The sequence below is a fragment of the Colias croceus genome, chromosome 11 (assembly GCF_905220415.1).
Source record: "Colias croceus chromosome 11, ilColCroc2.1".
Lineage (NCBI taxonomy): Eukaryota > Metazoa > Arthropoda > Insecta > Lepidoptera > Pieridae > Colias > Colias croceus.
In genome coordinates this window covers 9045520-9065809 of record NC_059547.1, presented here as the reverse complement: position 1 = coordinate 9065809, position 20290 = coordinate 9045520, and the positions used below count along the sequence as shown (strand labels likewise).

General features: G+C 34.3%; 2 protein-coding genes across 4 annotated transcripts; one reads left to right on the top strand and one right to left on the bottom strand.

Annotated features, from left to right (window-relative positions):
• The first annotated feature begins 304 nt into the window (after positions 1-304).
• Positions 305-17397, top strand: LOC123695276 (transmembrane protein 94). 3 transcript variants are annotated; one of them, XM_045641054.1, is made up of 28 exons: positions 305-500; positions 958-1214; positions 1481-1588; positions 1862-2010; positions 2408-2560; positions 3530-3738; positions 3992-4211; positions 4437-4640; positions 5315-5499; positions 6182-6305; positions 6550-6684; positions 7103-7248; positions 7568-7698; positions 7987-8063; positions 8325-8521; positions 9799-9900; positions 11113-11245; positions 11719-11880; positions 12309-12437; positions 12644-12723; positions 12918-13041; positions 13689-13739; positions 14215-14337; positions 14955-15122; positions 15955-16231; positions 16554-16647; positions 16842-17012; positions 17143-17397. In XM_045641054.1, the coding sequence occupies exons 1-28, from the start codon at positions 388-390 to the stop codon at positions 17213-17215; spliced, it is 4095 nt and encodes a 1364-aa protein (XP_045497010.1). In that variant the 5' UTR covers positions 305-387; the 3' UTR covers positions 17216-17397. The 3 variants fall into 3 exon arrangements, with proteins under 3 accessions (XP_045497010.1, XP_045497013.1, XP_045497011.1); XM_045641057.1 differs by lacking the exon at positions 9799-9900; XM_045641055.1 differs by lacking the exon at positions 13689-13739.
• A 25-nt stretch (positions 17398-17422) lies between these two features.
• LOC123695277 (dual specificity mitogen-activated protein kinase kinase 6) lies at positions 17423-19998 on the bottom strand. The gene is made up of 3 exons (XM_045641058.1): positions 19648-19998; positions 19310-19475; positions 17423-18519 (listed from the first exon to the last, which is right to left on the bottom strand). Exons 1-3 carry the CDS (start codon positions 19713-19715, stop codon positions 17743-17745), a joined length of 1011 nt encoding a protein of 336 aa, XP_045497014.1. The 5' UTR covers positions 19716-19998; the 3' UTR covers positions 17423-17742.
• Between the last annotated feature and the right edge of the window lie 292 nt (positions 19999-20290).

The window sequence follows — 20290 nt, the reverse complement described above, 5'->3', positions numbered from 1 at the left end:
CAACAATACCTCGGCTATCAACACAGTTATCAATTATTTATTATTTATTATCTAAACATTATATACAATACATAAACGGCACACTCTCTGATATTTTTTAAACAAAATATACTATAATGTATATCTACAGTTTATCTTATGATATGGTATAAATTTAAAAAAAATGTGATAAAAATATAGTAGGTGGTCAAATTCTCTCTCATACATTTTTAAACATAAAGATATTTCAATCTATACAGAGGATATAAGCTTCTTGATCTATACAGTATACTGCTTTTGTCAATGTCATTGTCATTCTCCTGTGTTTACTATTTTTGAGGATTTACAATATTTTTATATTATTAAATTTTAGAAATAGCAAATAATTATGTGATTTAATAGTTAAAAATGGGAGATCCTAATGAGCAGATACTTGGGTATTCTACAAAAAAAGCACTTACAAAATTGCGAGACGATATTCAAGCAGTAATAAAGGAACACAAACAAAAAAATCCAATCGGGTAAAAATATTATATAATATAAAGTTTTTATTAAATGTAGTAGAAGTAGGTTGTTAAGAACTTTTAGATCTTACGAATAATTTAGGCTAGAACATATACTATTGAATTTAAACATCTAAGTACCATTATTACAGTACAGGTATTTATTATATCGAAAAATTTAAACAGGACCGCTCATATAGAACTTTCCGATCATGTGCTAGCTTATTATCGCATATTTCCAACAAAACATTAAAGATTACGAGCATGTATATAATTGTAAAATATATAATATGATTATAATGATAAATCTGAAAAACATACCTTTAAAAAAGTATATTTTTGTATGTATGTATTCTATTTATTCAATTACAGACTGATAATTCTACAAGCCCCATAATGAATTATGCTATTATTTCTATTTTCATAATGCAGTGCTTTAAAATGGACATCAAATAACATTAATTAAAAATTACAGGTTTGACATCATACGTAACATCATATCATTTGCCTCGGAGAAAGTTTTATTATCAGGAGTTGCATATACTGTCACAATAATTAATATAGTATGTTTAGTTCTAACTTATTTAATTGGAGGAACTATTTTGGCACAAGGGGACTTATTGTGGGAGGCATTGTTTTTGTTTTTTATACTTGTAATTAACTTTTTGGTGGCCTTGAATGAAGAATATTTACACAGGAACGAGATACCTCATAGAGTAGCTAAAGTACTTGGTAAGTTATTTCTTGAAGTGAAACTTCTTTATCAGGGTCGGAAAAAAATTTTGTGTAACATTTTTTCGTTACGCATGACATTTTTCCGTTACATGCCATCTTTTTCTTATCCCTACCACGCGTAATTCGTTGCACATAGTATTTTTTTTTCAAAAGAACTTATATTTATAAAAATACTTCTTATCCATTTAACATGTTATTTACATGGGTATTTAACAATATACTTGGTATTAAAGACTATGACAAGTATAATCATTCTATTTCAGATACATTAAATGAAGCAATAGGGTCATGTATGTGGAAAGAAGAGTTTTACCCACATTTATGTGCACCTTTCTCACCTTGCGTCATTCTGCAGTGGACATACAGAGATGGTAAGCTTCTAATGTATTTGATTTTATACAAAAATAAAACTTTTGATCATCAAACTTGGATTTATACATATTTGCTATATACTAAAAAATGTATTTTTTTTATATAATTATAACTGATTTAATAATTGTGAAGATATTTGACCACAGGCAAATAAAATATAAAAGACTATGTAGCATTTAAAATGTATGAAGTTGACAAGTAGTATTTATTTTAAATCATAAGCTTTATTTATTGTACAAACAAGTACATATTCTCATTTTTGTCTATTCTAGGTACAATAGTGAATCTTCCGTGGGCTTTATTAGTGGAAGGTGATATAATAGTGCTCCGACCAGGGCAAGAGGTGCCTGGTCACTGCCAGGGGCTGCAAACTGATGATCCAGAGATGTTCTTTGGCCAAATATTTACACCGGGGTCACAGGTGTTAAAAATTAAATTAAATATATAATTGTCTATCTCAATTTTTTTTTATATTTTCTTGTGTTTTAACGTATAAATATTAAGCATAATATTATGTCATTAAAGAAAAAATGAGGCTTCTCTGATGTACAAACTGCAAACATTAGTTTATACATTGTACACATTTTTTTTTTAAATCTTAATTAAACATGTAAATGCAGAAACTAATGAAAAACAATTCTTATTCATAATAATTATATGCCTTTTTCATGTTATGCTCCTGCATTTTCCTATATTTCCTTCCTTCCTTCGTTTCTTCCTAGAAACGAAATAACAACATTAAGTTTCTGCCGCAATCTAATAATTTGATTTTATCACATTAATTTTTGTAAAATATAAACTTTCTCATATTCTTACAGGTAAAAGAAAACTCCAATGTGCCAAGATCCCGAACACCTCACCCAAACAGAGCATACAAAATGTGTGAAACTCCATACTTGAAGAATTTGAAACTAGTTCTAGAACATTCTACAACCAGACCTGTCACAGTGTTTGAGAAACAGAGGTACTTGGTGAGTTAGCTCAAAGTTCAATATAATTAGTTAATGCAATGTCTTTGTTGAATTAAAGCACAGAATATTGTTTACCAATAAAATAAGTGGAGTGTTGCAGGGTTATAGTTTATTTTTATTTGAGACTAAAAACTTAGGATTAAAATAAAACAAATTTCTTGGCAGTATTTACAGAAAATTGAAAATATACTTGCATAATTAAAAATCGAACACAATTACCTGGGAAAGTAGATAAACACTGAGTACAAACTATAAATAACTTTAATGTGGTGACTTGTCTTTTATTTGTTCAAATCAAATGTTTATTTCTTACATTAACTTACTGTATAGTGTATAGAATGCAATTCAATTAATTAATTGATATGTATGTATTATTGCCTGGCAGAGATGGCTTAGAGCCATAAGGCCGCCATTTCTACATTTTGAATGGTTTTGTTGTGCTTTTATTTATAAGATTATGTACAACTAGCTTCCGCCCGCGACTCCGTCCGCGCGGATGTCGGTCTTCGCGTGGATGGTTTATTTCTCCATTTTGAGCAACTCTGACAATGACATCTTATAAATATCTATTGGACCCAAATACGGCTAGGCCTATAATAATACGCAACGTGTGTTCGCGGTTCTACAGAACAACGTCTATGGATAAAACTGAAAAATTAAGATTAATTTTTTTTCTGCGTATTTTTCCAGGATAAAAAGTATCCTATTTTACGCCCAGGATAATAAGGTATAATTATACCGAGTTTCATCGAAATCGAACCGTTAGTTTTCACGTGATGCCTGAACATACAGACAGACAGACAAAAATTTTTTTTAATTACATATTTGGGTTTGGTATCGATCCAGTAACATTATAACCCCTGCTATTTATTTTTTCAATATTTTCAATGTACAGAATTGACCCTTCTACAGATTTATTATATGTATAGATAAAGAGTAAATACTTAAATAAAATAAATATCATTTCAGTGCACAGTAAAAGTGATGGAAGGTATCGTTCTACCGCTCGTAATTATCCTCATGGTAGTGGCAAGTTTCTTCCGTCATATATACCACTTGCCCGGCGTCGCTCATTGGACAGAGATATACTTCTTACAAACGATCGCTGCGTCTTTACCATTGTTACAAATTATATTTCCTATCGCATGGGTATCGTTGAATTGCTATGGACTAGCTAGGTAAGTTTACCTAGAACAGACATGAGTAAACATGAATGGTGTGTGAAATCGAATTACTGACAGTACCTTTATTTACAAAATAATGGCTTCCAAAAAGATAATTTTTTCATATTAAATTTCTACAAGAGTAATTTTGTGGTATTATTGCTTATTCAAGTTAGACCTAGATTTCCATATTCAAATGCAATTTTTTTTCCTACAATTTAGTATTTACGTCTCTCTGGACAGATTGTACTATACAACTAAATTCCAGATTCAAATCGTTGTCAGAAGTGCGCCAAAAGTACACCCGTCCTAAATCGTGCTCCATATCAGAAGACGCAAGCGATCCTCTCATTAAAGCGCTCAGTGAATCCAATCTTAAGCCACAGAGTATAAAAACGTTGAGTAAAACCTTCTTTAATATCCTGATTGGTAGAGAGGATATGGTCACTAGAACGGCGAATATTGTACATGTTCTGGGATCTTTGTCGGTAAGTTCAAATTACTTTCTAATGTTTATTATGTCCAAATAATACGTTTCGATCCCGCCGAAAATTTTTTTTTTCTCTTCATGAAGATGCATCATAAAAAAATACTGTTTTTGATTTCTTATTGTCGATTTTAGCTCTGATTTTTTAAGTTTAATGTAATAGATATACAAATAATGGAAAAAAAAACTACGACTTTTTTTGTTATAATTTTACTTTACCTTTCAGGCATTATGTTGTGTGGACAAGAAAGGCATATTATCATGGCCGAATCCTACAGCAGAGAAAGTGTTCTTCCTTCGCAATTCGAGCCCAACGTCGAATAACTCGAGTAAGACAAGCTTAATTGCATCCATGGGCCACCAGAGCCAAACCACACTTGACCAGGCCGGAGAGAGCAAACCGAACACAGAGCCGTCTACTATTGTTGAGGTATAACTTATAGATGTTTTAATTCTGTTTTGTTTATTTAAGTTTGAATTTAAACTAAATATATGAAATTTTGAATAAAATAATTAAACTAAAAAACAAGCTATAAGTCAGGATATTATTGTATTGTCACTGATCCATAATAAGGGTCCAAAGTTTGAAATAAATCTTGGGTCAAAATCAAGTCTAAACGAGTATGTATCTATACAAACTTACACGTTAAGCTTATAAAAGCCTATTTATCTATACTAATACATATTATAAAGCTGAAGAGTTTGTTTGTTTGTTTTGTTTGAACGCGCTAATCTCGGGAATTACTGGTCCGATTTAAAAAATTCTTTCGGTGTTAGATAGCTCATTTATCGAAGAAGGTTATAGGGTATATAATATCATCACGCTACGATCAACAGGAGTGGAGCCACGGGGGTGAAACCGCGCGGAGCAGCTAGTAGTTGATAATCCGCCTTAATTTTTTTAAGCTATTGCATAGCTTCTATCGCGGGCCTTGAGCGCGGGGACCGAATCGAGAAATTCCGTAACGAAAAAACCTCACGCTCCCCACTCCGACGGGCGGAGGTGTGGCTTGAAGGCATAGCATGCAATAGCTTTACCGCGGCAGTCCCCGAGTGACACACGTCGTTTTTTTTTTAATTGCCAAAAATCCAATTAACGTGCAGGTGTTGGACCTGACGCACGACCAGAACGCGCCGTTCCGCGTGGAGTTCGACGAGCAGCGCTGGCGGCAGCACCTGGCGCGGCTCAAGCCGCTGGGGCTGGCCGCGCTGCTCAACACGTGCGCGCCCGCCCACACGCACACGTACGCGCACTTCTGCGCGCACCTCACGTGCGAGGCGCAGTACAGGTACGTGTGTACAGATAGGTATACTATATACTGTACATGCACACAAACGTGCACAATCATACGTACTCATTCATGTGAGGAGCGGCATAGGTTCGCATACATACGCAACTCGCACGCCAGGCGCAGTGCGTGTAGACACGCAACTTACAGACAGTTGTGTAAATACTTACACGCATATACAAATACTTTTGTTAAAATAATAAATAAACTAGCTTTCCACCAGCGGCTTCGCCCGCGCAGTTAAAGAAAAACCCGCATAGTTTCCGTTCCCGTGGGATTTCCGGGATTGCGTCATTTTTCCGGGATAAAAAGTAGCCTATGTCCTTCCTCAGGTGTCAAAATATCTCCATACCAAATTTCTTGATAATTGGTATCTCTCACGCGTCCTACTATAAAATACAGATTTAGTTACGCGCAAATAACGTGCGTAGGACGTGCGAAGGTTGGATGTATGAAAATTGTTGTCCATAAAAACCGAATATTGTGAATATTATTGTAAGAGCTTTGTTAAAAATATAAAAAAGCAGTACCATCTAATATTTAATTAAATAAATAAAAATATCATGTACACCATCTCAAAAGCCAATTAAATTCCATCTTGGCTTGTGCATGTTTTATGAAACAAGTTCAATTTTTAGATTTAAAAGAAAAAAAATATTATATTTTGTCATATTATTTTCAGTGAAGATTTGGTGCCCGTAACAAATCGCAGATGTCTCTGTGAGCTAGCGAAACAGATTGGCTTCACCGATGCTGTAGCAGACGCGTACCTTGTGCAAGAATGTTTGGCGGTTTTTAGGCACCTGGTAATTATACTTTTCTTTAAGATTATCAAATCAACATCATAATGTATTTTTTTAATATGTAATGTAATGTAACGTAATGTAATCATTTTACTCATTAGGTAAAGTACTTTCGATATCAGTTTAAAGTTTTTTTTATATATATGTAATAGTTACGGAATAATCGCCTATGCACACTTAACGATTAGATCCGATATATATCGAATATATCGGAGAAATTACATCAATTTTTACCCCATTGTTATAGCAAGCAGACACGATAAGGCGCGAGACACGCTTCGTGCGTTCTTTGCACTTGAGCACGCGTGTGAAAGTGCCCTTACCGCACATGCTGGCTGTCATAGTGAAGGATCAGGCGAATCAGCTGCAAATGTTGACGCAGGTTAGCAAGGAATTAGAGAAAGAAAATATTTTTTTACTTTTTTTTAATGAAAAAGCTTTCCTTTTTTTCAATCCAATTACTGAAAATACAAATATAATTTTAAAAATGGGATGAGAATATTACACCTTAGTTTTTAATACTCCTATCTATTTATTTATCATAAAGCTTTTAGTGTTGTAAATGTATAAGACAATCTTATAGCGTTTTATTTATGAAAAATATTTTTAAGCTATTGCATAGCTTCTATCGCGGGCCTTGAGCGCGGGGACCGAATCGAGAAATTCCGTAACGAAAAAACCTCACGCTCCCCACTCCGACGGGCGGAGGTGTGGCTTGAAGGCATAGCATGCAATAGCTTTACCGCGGCAGTCCCCGAGTGCCACACGTCGTTTTTTTTTTGAATTATTTCTCTTTACAGGGTACAGCAGATATAGTACTGGATTCGTGCGTAGACTACTGGAATGGGAAAGACCTAACTCCAATATCGCCGTCAGATCGCAAGAAAATTATAGATTTTTACCAGAGAAATTCTCTCACTGCATATTGTACTGCATTTGCGTACAAGTAAGTGATACAGAGAGAATTTTTTTTAATTAAATTCCACTTAGAAACCTAAATATGAAATATGTGTATAAAAAATGGAGTTATGATTGTTACACCACTCATGACTTTTTTGCGGGCAACACGCCCGTGGCCCTCACCCTAGTCTCTTGTCACATGCGTACTTATATTTATTTTATTGAATTAATGTGACCGTGTTTATGCTGTTCGTGTGTTCAAACAAATATCATACAACCCTTGCTTATAAATTCGAACAATTCGTCCATATTTTGATTGTAATTTTAATTTTGTAAAAAATATTTTTTCCTCTTGTTCCATATAGGCCACTAACCCGCGGTATAACATCAACACTAGCGCGCACATACCTCGAACTACCAGCTGACAGCCGCGCACTGTACGCTCCACGTGAACAGCGCTGGCATGATGCGCCCGCACTACACTTTCACTCTACTGGTAATGTATGCATACACACACACACACACACACACACACATGTATATATACATACATAGACACACGGACACATATACGTAAACGTGCACGCACAAATAAGTAAACATGCACGCACCCACGGACACGTGTACGCATCAAGCACACACACACATACGCAGATACCGGCACACAGTTAACATTCTTAGTGCAATGTGATATAACAGAATATCATATATACTGTATTGAATTTTCACGTATGTGTTGATTGTGTATTGAAATTTTCACGATATCGATCAATTCTTTTTTCAGATTCTTTGCTCTTTAACGAGGTGACAGATGAAGATGTTAATGATGTTGATGGTTTTTTCGATCTACAATGTAATCAGGTATACAATAATTATTTTATAATTAAATAATATTTGAAAGATTAATTTCCATATGGAGCTTGAAAGTTGCCATTTATTATATTCATTATTTAGGAAAATTGCCTATATCTTCTAACCCAAAAATTTATTTTATGATAAATGCAACAATTAAAGAACTTAACATAAAAATGTCTTCCTTTTATAAAGCCGCCCTTTTGTTTAATATACTGTTTTCTCTATCTTTCCTGCGTATAATAAAATATAAGTAAATACAATTTCCAGGTGTTCATAGGAATGGTGACAATGCAGTACCAAGCGCAAAGTGACATGGTGGAACTTATAGAGCGTTTGGAGCGTGCGTGTATACGATTCGTTCACTTCAGCAAAGAGAATGAACTCAGATCAAGGGTTTTTAGTGAGAAAATGGGGCTGGAGTCTGGCTGGAACTGCCATATATCGCTCATGAGCCAGCCCTTGAGGTAACCTAGAAATTTTGAAAAAAAAATGCGTTTTAATTTAATGATTGAGATTTTTCAGGGTTAGGATATTGAGGCAATAAGTTTCGAAGCGATCAACGAAGATTTTAGGAGTAGATTTTCTAGAATATTTTTAATTAATCCAGTGCTATTTATTTTGTATATTGTCTAATGTTTTATGGTTTATCTTTACTGAATCGATTTTGAAAATCTAAACTTTTCACGCACGAACGTACGCAACATTTTAACCTTTACCTGATTGATTATTTTTATTAAAGAACATATTCGATTTCATTGTTTTCTATTAATTATGGTTTGTACATATTTTATGTATAGTACAGCACTAATCATCGGATCCGATGGGATTGAAAAAAAAAGAATCGAATCATAATGGAATTACGCATGTTTTAATGACATGAAACATTTTAAAAATGTCAAAGATTTGTCATCGGTTTTTAAGGGGAGCTCATAACATAATATAAAATGAAATAAAATTTACATAATCTGTGGCAAGGATAAAAAATCGCTGACAACGTTCGATACTAACAATTGGTTTGAATTCACGAACACAACACTTTACAAGTCTTCTGATTATAATTTTTTTTTGAGCAACTGCGATTTCTTTTTAGGTCCTGAAAAATAGTTGATGTTGTGATCCTTTTACCAGTAAAACTACACTATTTTATTTCTAGTCATAGATAATGTTTTAAGAATCCATTTAATTTTAATTTTGTTTTATTTTTTGGATAATAGCTGGCTGTTATGTCCCAGTTATGTTATTTGAATTTTGCATGTGTTTCGATGGTGTCTAATTTTTTTTATAATTTTGTTTTTTGTAACATCTATGTGAAATCTTTAACAATGATGACGTGAATGCTTATACCCTTTAAACTTCAAGTAATATCAAGATTTCTACAATAGAAAAAGAGGATAAATATCTGTGTATAGATTATTATAGATTGTATGAATGGTTCAAATAAATTTTACAACATGAATAACTAGACTCATATTAATGTTTAGAACTTTCCAGTAACGTATTTATTTTAGATAGAATTTGCCAAAAAATTAAAATATACAAATTAATAAATTATGCCAATTTTTATTACTTTTCTGCCTACAGTGGTAGGCAGAAAAAGCATATTCAGCCTATTTAAAAAAGCATTAGAATGTAATTTTTGCTCACTTAATCTTTTTAATTACCTTCACACACTTGGGTGGATCCTAAAATTTTAAAAGGGTAAAAGTTAACTATCTAAGATTCTGAAACAAACCGTTAACAGCAAGCCGAGCTCGCCGCTGTCGTCCCAAACGTTGTCCCGCGAGCGCCCTAACACCGCAACGCAACTCACTAGGCCCGATACGGGCGACGCCTTTGCGCATAGGTTCGTCTTGCTAGACAACTGCGATGTGTTACATCCCTATCGCGGACACTGTTTAGTTTTCATGAAGCTCCGTGTTTATGGTCAGCAGAGATATTGAAATTTTCTCATACAATCCTCATAAAATGTTCTCCAACATTAAAGAAATTGATCATTTGTTGGTCAGAATGTGTTTATCATGAATACGAGACTTTATGCAGAAATAAAACTTTTTTTCCTCTTTTCCATGTGGTTTTAATTTGGTTATGTCAGTATTTAGTCTATGGTTTGATAATATTTGGCGCGTGTTTTTAATTTATCAATTGCACGCGAAAACCAAAATAATTTTCTCTATGTGATAACCTAATAACTTTATTATGAGGTAGTTAGGACAATTTTACTCTTTGATTTTATTTTATAGAGATGTGACATATCGCAATTGCTTTTCTAATATTTCTCATTTATTTCACTCGTTTTGTAGATATCATCCGCTACATCGCTTTACGCCCACTAAGTTTTTATCTCTTTTTAATATTATTTGCAACTTGCTTATGATTAACTTTTTACGCGTGAAAAAATATATAAAAAATGTGTTAAATTTCTGTCGTTCGTCACTTGTGGCTGTGGTCGGTGGCCCGTTTCATATAAAGTTAAATTAATTTAATTATAAGCAAAATAATTACTAGCTGCTTGTTTTGTGAGCTTTCTCTAACACACAGCAAACACACACAAAACAACTTAAACACGACACAGTATAGCTAATCAAGTATCTATTATATCAATAGATACAGATGCATGGTTTTAAGCTTATGTGTGGTACCTGGAACAATGTTATCATAAATTAGGTCAGGTTTTGGTTTGCTTCTACACGGGCTAATGCTAGTTCTAATTATTCTTTGGCCAAATAATGAAAAAAAAAATAGGTAATTAATCCGTTCTACATAATATAAACGGAAATTACTAACAATTTTTTCTCGGCAAACTTGATGACAAAGCTGAAGTTGGTGCTCATTTATTTGTTCAATCAATATTAAATTCCTCAAACCTAAGTAACGATATCATAAGTTTTTTGTCTTTCTTTGAGTTAATAACCTTGTCGTAAGTTTGGTGGGAAATTACTTCAGCTCCCGGGTTTTGGAATCGCATGTCGCATGCACCATATTTTATCGCCTGAAGAAATATAACTTGAGTATGTATGAAAATCTCAAATATATTTCTAAATTATCTGTTGTGCAGCGGTAATATGGCGAATTCCAAAGTGTTGTCCATGTCGGCACCGGGAGCTATAAACTTGGAACAAGGCACGGTCAAGTTTGACAATGAAATCAAGAAGAATAGAAATTCTATAACAGCACAAAACGCTTTAAAGGTAAGCATACAACAATTGTTAAAAATTGAAAGATTATTGATTCCCTAAAGTAGCTTTTTAATATTCAAAAATTGTAAATATTTTACCATTGTTTAAATACCCTATAGTAAAATATTTTGACTGATTGAATTTATAACTTCACAGATGTGTGTCTTATTTCTTGCACATAATTCCAACTTATAAAAAACAAGTTCTAAGATTTGTGGCTAGACATCGGTCATTATAAACACTTTTACAGCATAAATTTTAATATTATTCCTCGATGTCATTTGTATTCAAATAATGGACAATTTTTTATTGTTCAAAACAATTTGCAACATTTTGAATGTGAAACTCTTTTGTCTGCATAACTGAAGAACTTTAAATACACACCATTTTTATCTCATCCACAAAAAATATCAATATACCCTCAAACATCGATGCCTACCCACACGGACCATAACCTAAACCGGTATGAACCCGGGTTGTTCTAGCACCTAGAACGCAACAGTATCCCCGGAGGGAGGATGTCTACGGACTCTGTACTAGACGGGGAGGAGGGCACCGAGTCGCCGGGAGACGCGTGTCGGTCACTATCCTGTCTTACTGACTCTACTGACCATTCTGCTCCACTGCATTTCGATATGAGCAACCGGGTAAGTATATAGATAAGATCTTCTGAATTGCTGGGTAAGGTCTTACATAAATTTGCAGGGATATTACCCCATGGAAATCGCAATCGTAGTTATGGGTTATTGTAAAAAAATATTTAGATTATGAGAAATGATTGATTAGATAAATTATGCCCGTTTATGTTCCCATTTGGGAGATTTTTAATGACATATAATAGTAAGTAATACAAGGTAGCAGAAATTAAATTCCAGATTTTCTTTCTGTGAAAAACAAAAATATTTTAAAATGCGACGATTTTGCATTAGTCACAAAAACAGGTAGTTAATGATATTTTTTCTAGGCTAGACAAAACGTAATATTCCTTTTACAACTTTTCCAATATTTCTTAAATATTATTATAAAAACCAGCAAATTTTCTCTGATTTGTAATTGTGTTTACTTCTGTTTACAGGCCAAACTACCTCGTGGCATTGAGAACATTCGTCCTCACATAGAACAAGTTGACAATGTGCCTTTACTTGTCTCTCTATTCACCGATTGCACTCCGCGGTCTGTACAAACAATGATACAAATTATGCAGGTTAGTTATTAAGAAATAGAAAAAAGTATCCTTGTGTTATTTTCAGTAATAATGCTTAAATATACTATACTGGACTGTATGTACTGGACGTTTTTAGGTGAATTCATGTCCAATAGATGTCCTGTGTTTTTATTTTTTATTTTGAAGCAGTTAAATTATAGTCACAAAATTTCTCAATGTTACTTATACTTATGTAAAACTTCCAGGATTACGGTGAAGTGGTTTGCGTAATGGGATCAGCGGCCAATTGTCTGAATATGGAAATATTCATGCAAGCTGATGCAAGGTACGAAAATTTCACTTCTGGATCTAATTTCCGTATAAAAATATAGCTTCACTTATATTCAATAAAGTTCGACGCAAATGTCTCCATCCATTTTTTAATAGTCTATCATATTAATAGTCTGATTAACGAACTATGAAATGTGGAATTATTCCTAGGGTATTTCTGTACATAAAGCGTGTATATATTTCTTATAGCGTTGCAGTAGAGCCGCTTTATCCAGTACTATGTCAGAAGTTGCCTCCATACAAAATACCGCAAGACTGCATCGGACCAATTGATTTGGCCCGAGCTTTGAACTCACTTCCGTGTTCCTTGTCGGTAAGGTTATCTTTATATTGACTTTAGGTAAGACAGTTATGACGAATAAAGAGTATGAGATTTAGCTAATGTTTATATGGAATTTCAAAAAGATAAAATGTATAATATGTGTTAGACCCCAGTTACCAATTGAGGATTATGTGTCTTCAAAATCAAAAATATAATATGCTTCTTCCTGTAGTTTATGGCACTTCAATTCCTAGGAGATATTGATATTATTTTATGTCACATTTATATTATATATATCTGATTTAGAATAGGGAAATGAACCTAATCGTCTTTCTTTAAAATAACATTTTGGAGAAAGACGATTAAAAAAGTTGAATTACATTTAAAGGTTATGGTCTGATTTGACTCCTGGTGTGTTGAGAAAGCAAATAAAAGTATCTTTAAAAAACATATAATAATGGATTGGTTCACTGAAATATACTTGTAATAAATTGCTCTTGTCCTGCTTATTTCCAATGCCTAATGCTTTTTAATTTAACCTGATACTATAGCATTAGTATTGGCTATAATAACCATACTCAATACTCCATATATATGTAACTTTTGCTTACCAGTATACTTCGATTCGAAGAATAGCTCCATTTATGTTATCTATGCCTATCTTACCTTGTACATTTCCTCGCATGCCGCCTTTAAAGTTGAAAAATAAATGGCAACACAATTCTTTCACCAACTACTGCAGTTCTCAGGTATGGTACTTATAAAATCAAATGTAAATAGTATAGTTTTGGTATACTAAGGATATTTACATATAAACTATTGAAATATTTGAGTAAGAGAATTTTAAAATTCGTCTTCAATGCAATAACTTATAGCTTATTTATTTTGAATGAATTTCATTTTAAATTTGTGTCTGGCAATTATTTCCTCCTAAATACATATTTTAAAACCTTTAATTATCTCTTATATGTATATTGTACTTGCACATCCTTTTTCCAACCTTTTCCCCTAGCTAACAGATATTTAAACAACCATGTAATAACAATCTGTATATTTAAAATTGAGTTTCGACTATATTCAGAGTTCAGACATATATTTGTTATTATTATAAAAAAGTTATTTTCAATCTGTTTTTTTTTTTTTTCAAACTAAGCACTTAGTTCAAATAGCAAACTACCCTCGTATGGTATAGGAGAATATTCCATTCGATCATTCTCACACCAGATGGCGCGCGAGACGGACGTGTCTCTATTCGCGCTGATCACAATGTCGCGCCACTTCACCGCGTGCTTGTGGAACTGCACGCAGTTCTGGATCTGTAGCGCTTGTTTTATATCGCTGTTGCAGGTACGTGGATCAATATTTTTTTAGGTTGAGTGATACAGTGATGAATACAAAATTTCTACAATATTTATTATTTTCAGACTTCTTATCTTACTAGTTGGTTTTGTGGATGTTCATATATTAGCCCCTGTAGTATTCAATAATTTTATAGAAATTTTGTGGAAAATCTATTGTCTGGGACCGATCGGGCCGCTTGGGGCTCAATGGGTTAACTGCTCATTGACCAATTTTACGCCCATTTTAAAGTAGTTTGTTTGTAAATTAAAGTCTAAAATATTTTGTTGATAACCGCGTAAATAAATTTTATATTTCATGTTAATGTATATAACTTTATCCGGAATTATATCCAAAATATATTTCGGTAGACATGATTTTCCACCATAGACGCGTTACCGGTTTCCATCAGATGAGACTGTGGTCAAATGTCTGCCTGTTTCTATATTTATAAAATTCTCGTGTCACAATGTTACCATACTCCTCCTAAACGGTTGGACCGATTCTCATGAAATTTTATTTGCCTTTTGGTAGATCTGAGAATTACCCAACATCTATTTTCACCGGGATAAGAGTAAGTTTTCTGGGCTACAGCTAGTCTTTTATAAAAAAAAAATTGTCGTCAGGTGTCGTCGCTGTACGCGTTCCTGCCGCTCGCGCTGAGCACGGGCGGCGCGGTGTGGAGCAGCGCGGCGGGCGTGCCGCTGCTGGCCGCCGCGCTCGCGTTCGCGCCCGCGCACCGACACGTCATGCAGCGCGCCGCCACGCGCCCGCCGCTAGCCCTCACTGCTAAGGTGTTTGACAACCATTGAGATAATATTACTACGTATGGAGGAGACACCACGAACAAAATCTGTGCGCCATTTTTTTAACTCTCTCTCTAACTAAGTTTTAAAAATTATTATCTAGTTAGGTACTTACCGATGAAAGTTATTCCTTTGCACTTTCCCGTATTATTTGTATTATTTATGCAATATCGTAACACACAAGAAGGCATATTTGATGCGTTTTACTTTAAAACAAATAAAAAATGAGCGTGCAGTTACGCCATATGGCGTATGTTGAGCGGAACATAAGTGATGTAGGCGGTGTCGTCTCCATATGTATATCTCAATGGTTCATGTAAACGTGTTATCGAACAAGATCATCGAAGCACCAGATGACTTTAAAGTGGCAGGCAGCTTTCAGCTTAGTGATCGGTAATGGAAACTGTAGCGACACCTCGCTCTGAATCGCGCAAGCGAAATGTTTTCGCTACAGAGCATATATACAAACTTTCGACGTCATTCATCGGGGCCTTAACGGCCGGCAGTCGAGTTGACTTGTTGAGGAAGGCCAATGCCCTGAAAAGGCTGTAACGACATCGAACCTACCATAATAATTACAGCATAACTATTATCTTCATCGTCATCCTTATCAGCATCATCATTTAGACTGAAACGACATCGAATGACCTGCGGCATAATTCTAAGTAAAATCTTTGTCATCATCATCCTTATCAGCATCATCGAAATCAACAACGCAACCACCGATTTTGACACAATTATTATCTTTCTCATCAAGATCGAACTTATTCCTTCCTTCAAAATTGTTCAAAATAAAAAAATAACTCAAATCTCCCAACAGATGGCGGTATTCGTGTTCTGGTGCTACGCGTGCAAATTCCTACCGTCCGTGATCTCAATACTAGTGCTATACGGGTTCACGTTGCGCAGTTTCTGTCAGCAAATAGCGGAAGTGACGAATGCGACGGACTGTTGGCTTGTGTATCCGGTGAATGTAGCCAACTTCACGACGGAACATGACTTGACGCTGCGAAGTTGGCACGGGTGGGGGGATATATTTTATGATGGGTTCTACCTGGCGCAGCATATCACGCTCGCGCTAGTTACTTTGCATTTAAGTAAGTGGTAATGTTTATTTTGTTATTCTTTTTGCAAGTGCACACAATTATAGATAGAGTAGCTTTAAGCGAAATCGTATACATACATAATGTATGATTAGTTTTGAAGTCAAGATAATATTATATTAATAAATAATATATCTTGACATAAATAGCAAAATTTTACTGGCATATCAAATCAAACGACTATCATTAAATTATTATGACTTCAATAATATTCCATAAAAATATGAGTAGGTAAGCCAAAATTTTCTTTAATGTTTAAATTCGAGTTTATTTGCTCTTTTTACTCGTCTTTATTATACATATTTATTTATTTCAGTTATCATATCATTGTCGTTTATACACCGACATTCCTCTCTGTGGCAGAGAGGGTTCTGGTCAAACAGGGTTTGGTCCGTGGCTGTTATAGTTTTGTAAGTATTCGACTGTTACAATTTTCTGTAATATTAAATCGATAAACTATTGACTATCTAATAGCTGAAAAGCCCTTCTGCACTATATTTTGTGTTCGTCGTTAAACTATAAATTTAATTAAGTAACATGTAATTGTATAAATTTGATTTATATTATAACATGTTCAAACCTTACAACATACATTACTATACAGGGTGATACTCCAAACCGCGTTCAGTACCGCACTGCTGCGCAAGCGCTACGGTGCGTGCGATATATGGGCGTGTCCTCAATACTACGTGCCCGCGCCACTATGGGCCGGTTATGCGATATCGCCTATACTTGTGTTGTTGTTGAACGAACTTATCAAGTACCAGGAGATCAAGTGAGTATGGGGAAAGGTTGGAAGTTCTAGGAGAGAGGGTACTTTTAAAATAGGAATTTTCGAATTTGGAAAATTGTTTTTTCAAGGCAGTGCGTCTTAACTTATTAATTAGAGAATGTTTGCCTTTCAGAGTGGATGAACGCAATCAGCGTCGTGCTCGACTAGACTTCGGCACAAAATTAGGAATGAATTCGCCGTTCTAACGAGCGATTCTTCTTCTAGTCAATTACGCTTAAATTTTACTATTAAATATAATTTTAATGATAAAACGACGTAACTAATATTATTTAAGAAATAAACGAGACAGTAATTTTTTATTTTGTACTTAACTTATTCAAACAGTCCTTTTAAGCTGCCAATTTTTTCAATAAAAGTGTGAAATGAAGTGTGGTTTCAATAAAATACCTTAGTTGTAAACAAATATTTTATTACGACTAATTTCCTTGTGATGTGTTAAAGTTAAATGCTATATGTATAGCAGTCGTCGTCGTAACAATACGCAAGCCAATTTAAGAGGCCACAGTTTGAGGTTAGCGTTACATTTGTTTCAAGTATATCTATTTTTACGTAATTATTATCGCCTGTTACGTCACTACACATCTACATGGCTAACCTTTTGCTTAACATAAATTAATGTGTTAATGACAAGAGTTATGCTCTCTCCATAATCTAAATTGTTAGTTACTAAACACTTGTACTTATAGGTAGGTAAAATAAACAAATCGTAGTACTAGGATTCGTCAGGTATATCAAGTATTTCTTGAACAAATGATGCTACGTCTGTCTCCTTCTGACTGTGTTCCAAACAGAACGGATGTGTCAGTAAAGCGTCATAGTTGGGTCGTTTCTTGTAATCTTTTTGCAGCGATTTCGTTATCAAGTCTTCGAATTCGGGAGAGAATTGTCCAGTCGGAAGTCTCGGGGGGTCATCTTTGACCACTTGCTTTAATTGTTCGAAAGGAGTACCCCATGTGTTGTAGGGGAATTTTCCAGTGGCTAATTCAATCAAAGATATACCGAGAGACCAGACATCGCTGCGGATGTCATACTGTCCTGGATTTCCACTGGGATCAATTCGTTCTGGTGCCATATATGGTTTGCAGCCAGCGTCAATAGTTTTTGCAACTGAGTCAACTAAATATCCAGATATACCAAAGTCGCACATTTTCACTTCTCCCTTTCTATTTATAAGTATATTAGAAGGCTTCACATCTCTGTGTATGACTCTTAATTTGGAGTGTAAGTAATGCAAGGCACTGACAACGGAGAAAGCGATTTTTCCGAGGATATTCTCTGTTATTGTTTTGTTATTTTTGTAGACTTTTGTATAGAATTTGTCCAAGCTCATGTCCATGACCTCCATACAGATCCAAACATCGCCCTCTCGGAACATAGCACCATAGAAGTGAACTGTGTAGGGGCAAGCACTGGCTCTCATTGACACGTCGAGATCCATAAGCAAACGTTTTAATTCCAGTGATTGGCTGTTAAATGATGCGGAAATTCTCTGAAATTATAGGAAATATCGACTTTGTGTAAAATTGTCATTGTAATGCAACTTTTACTAAATAAGGTCAATATTTAAATTCAAACAAACTTATTGCATAACCTCATGCTATGCATGAAGAATAAATGAAATAATAGAGTCCTTTAGAGAACAAACCATTTTCTTTGAAATTGCATAGGTCAGCAAGGAATAATCATTGCTTTTCTTATGGAGAATATAATTAATTGAAAAGAAAATTAAAAACAGTTTACTTTACAAAGCATAAATATAGAATCAAAACTATTGCATCATTATACATTTTTTGAGTGCACCCTTAAAGTATATTTAGATCATAGTTTAATAACTCAGGCCCCGGAATCACAGACACAAAGAAAATCTATTGTGTCGTGACTGATTTACATAATGTTATAATTAATTAACAACATTTTTACAGTTTTTGGAAAACTGATGGCTCCGTTAGAAATTTTCCCGCGCAGTCAAAGAAAAACCCCCATAGTTCCCGTTCCCGTGGGATTCCAGGATTGCCTCATTTTCCTGAGATAAAAAGTAGCCTATGTCCTTTCTCGGGTATACCAAATTTCATGAAAATTGGTAAAGTAGTTTAGGCGTGATTGAGTAACAGACAAAAAGACAGAGTTACTTTCGCATTTATAATATTAGTATGCAAGTATGGATTGTTATTTTAGTGTTCAATTCCAGTTAAATTTGATAATAAATAATAGATGAAACATGAGACAAAGTATTCAAGCCCTAAATTATACATAACCTGAGTAAATAAATATGTATTTACCTTAACAGCCATTGTGGTGTTACTGGGTTTATGATGCATCTTCTCCACAATACCATAAGCTCCTCGACCAAGGTCGCATATTTTTACCAGATCATCGGCATGTACAGTAAATGTCTTATCATCTACTGTGATAGTTGTCTGCTTATCCAGATTTCTTGGAGGCGTCCTAAAAGGAATAAAGGCTAGTTCAAACTTTAAAAAGCTCAAAATAATCAAATTGTTTTACTTTGACAACCCTAAAAGCAACAAGGAAGATCATAAACAGATTTGATAACTTGAATTTTTATATTTTCGTAATATACATGTATGAAATTTAAGAATAATATTGTTCAACTCACACATCCACTTGCTCTTCCTGAGGTTTGAAACTAAAACCAGGCGGCGGAGGTTTTCTTCTGCCTGACATATTCGGTGCTATTTACGAACAATATAACACCGATTATGTCTCAAGTATGTTTCCAATAGGACCCAAACCAAATCACTAACGCGATATGATTACATTCACAATTTTCCACAAATAAAGTCGACCATGTTAAATTATATTTTTAGAAAATTGACACAAATTATAAACGTCGTGCTTGTTTCTCACTGTAAACGATTTTCTTTACGTTTTCAATGAAATCAAACCTCGATCTTGATTCTTGACTTTAATCCTCACTCCTCTTGCTCTTGGAATGTGACGTTTAGGAGATAATGTTGCCACGCATCCACGGCTTATAGACGCATTGAAAGTTACCAGTACCATAAAAATCGTTTAGGTATGTAATTTCAAAATTTATGTAGCGTTAAAAATCTAGTCAGGAAAACAATCTCTGTGAGGAAAACCGTGTACCTACTCAGAGTGTACAGGAGTGTGTTAATTATAGAGGTACTCTGGTACACCCAGTACTCACACTTCAAAAACAAGCAAGTATTATGTAATTATGAAATTTGTAGAAAATTGTGCCTTTAAATAAACTTTTGGTTGATAATGATAACAAA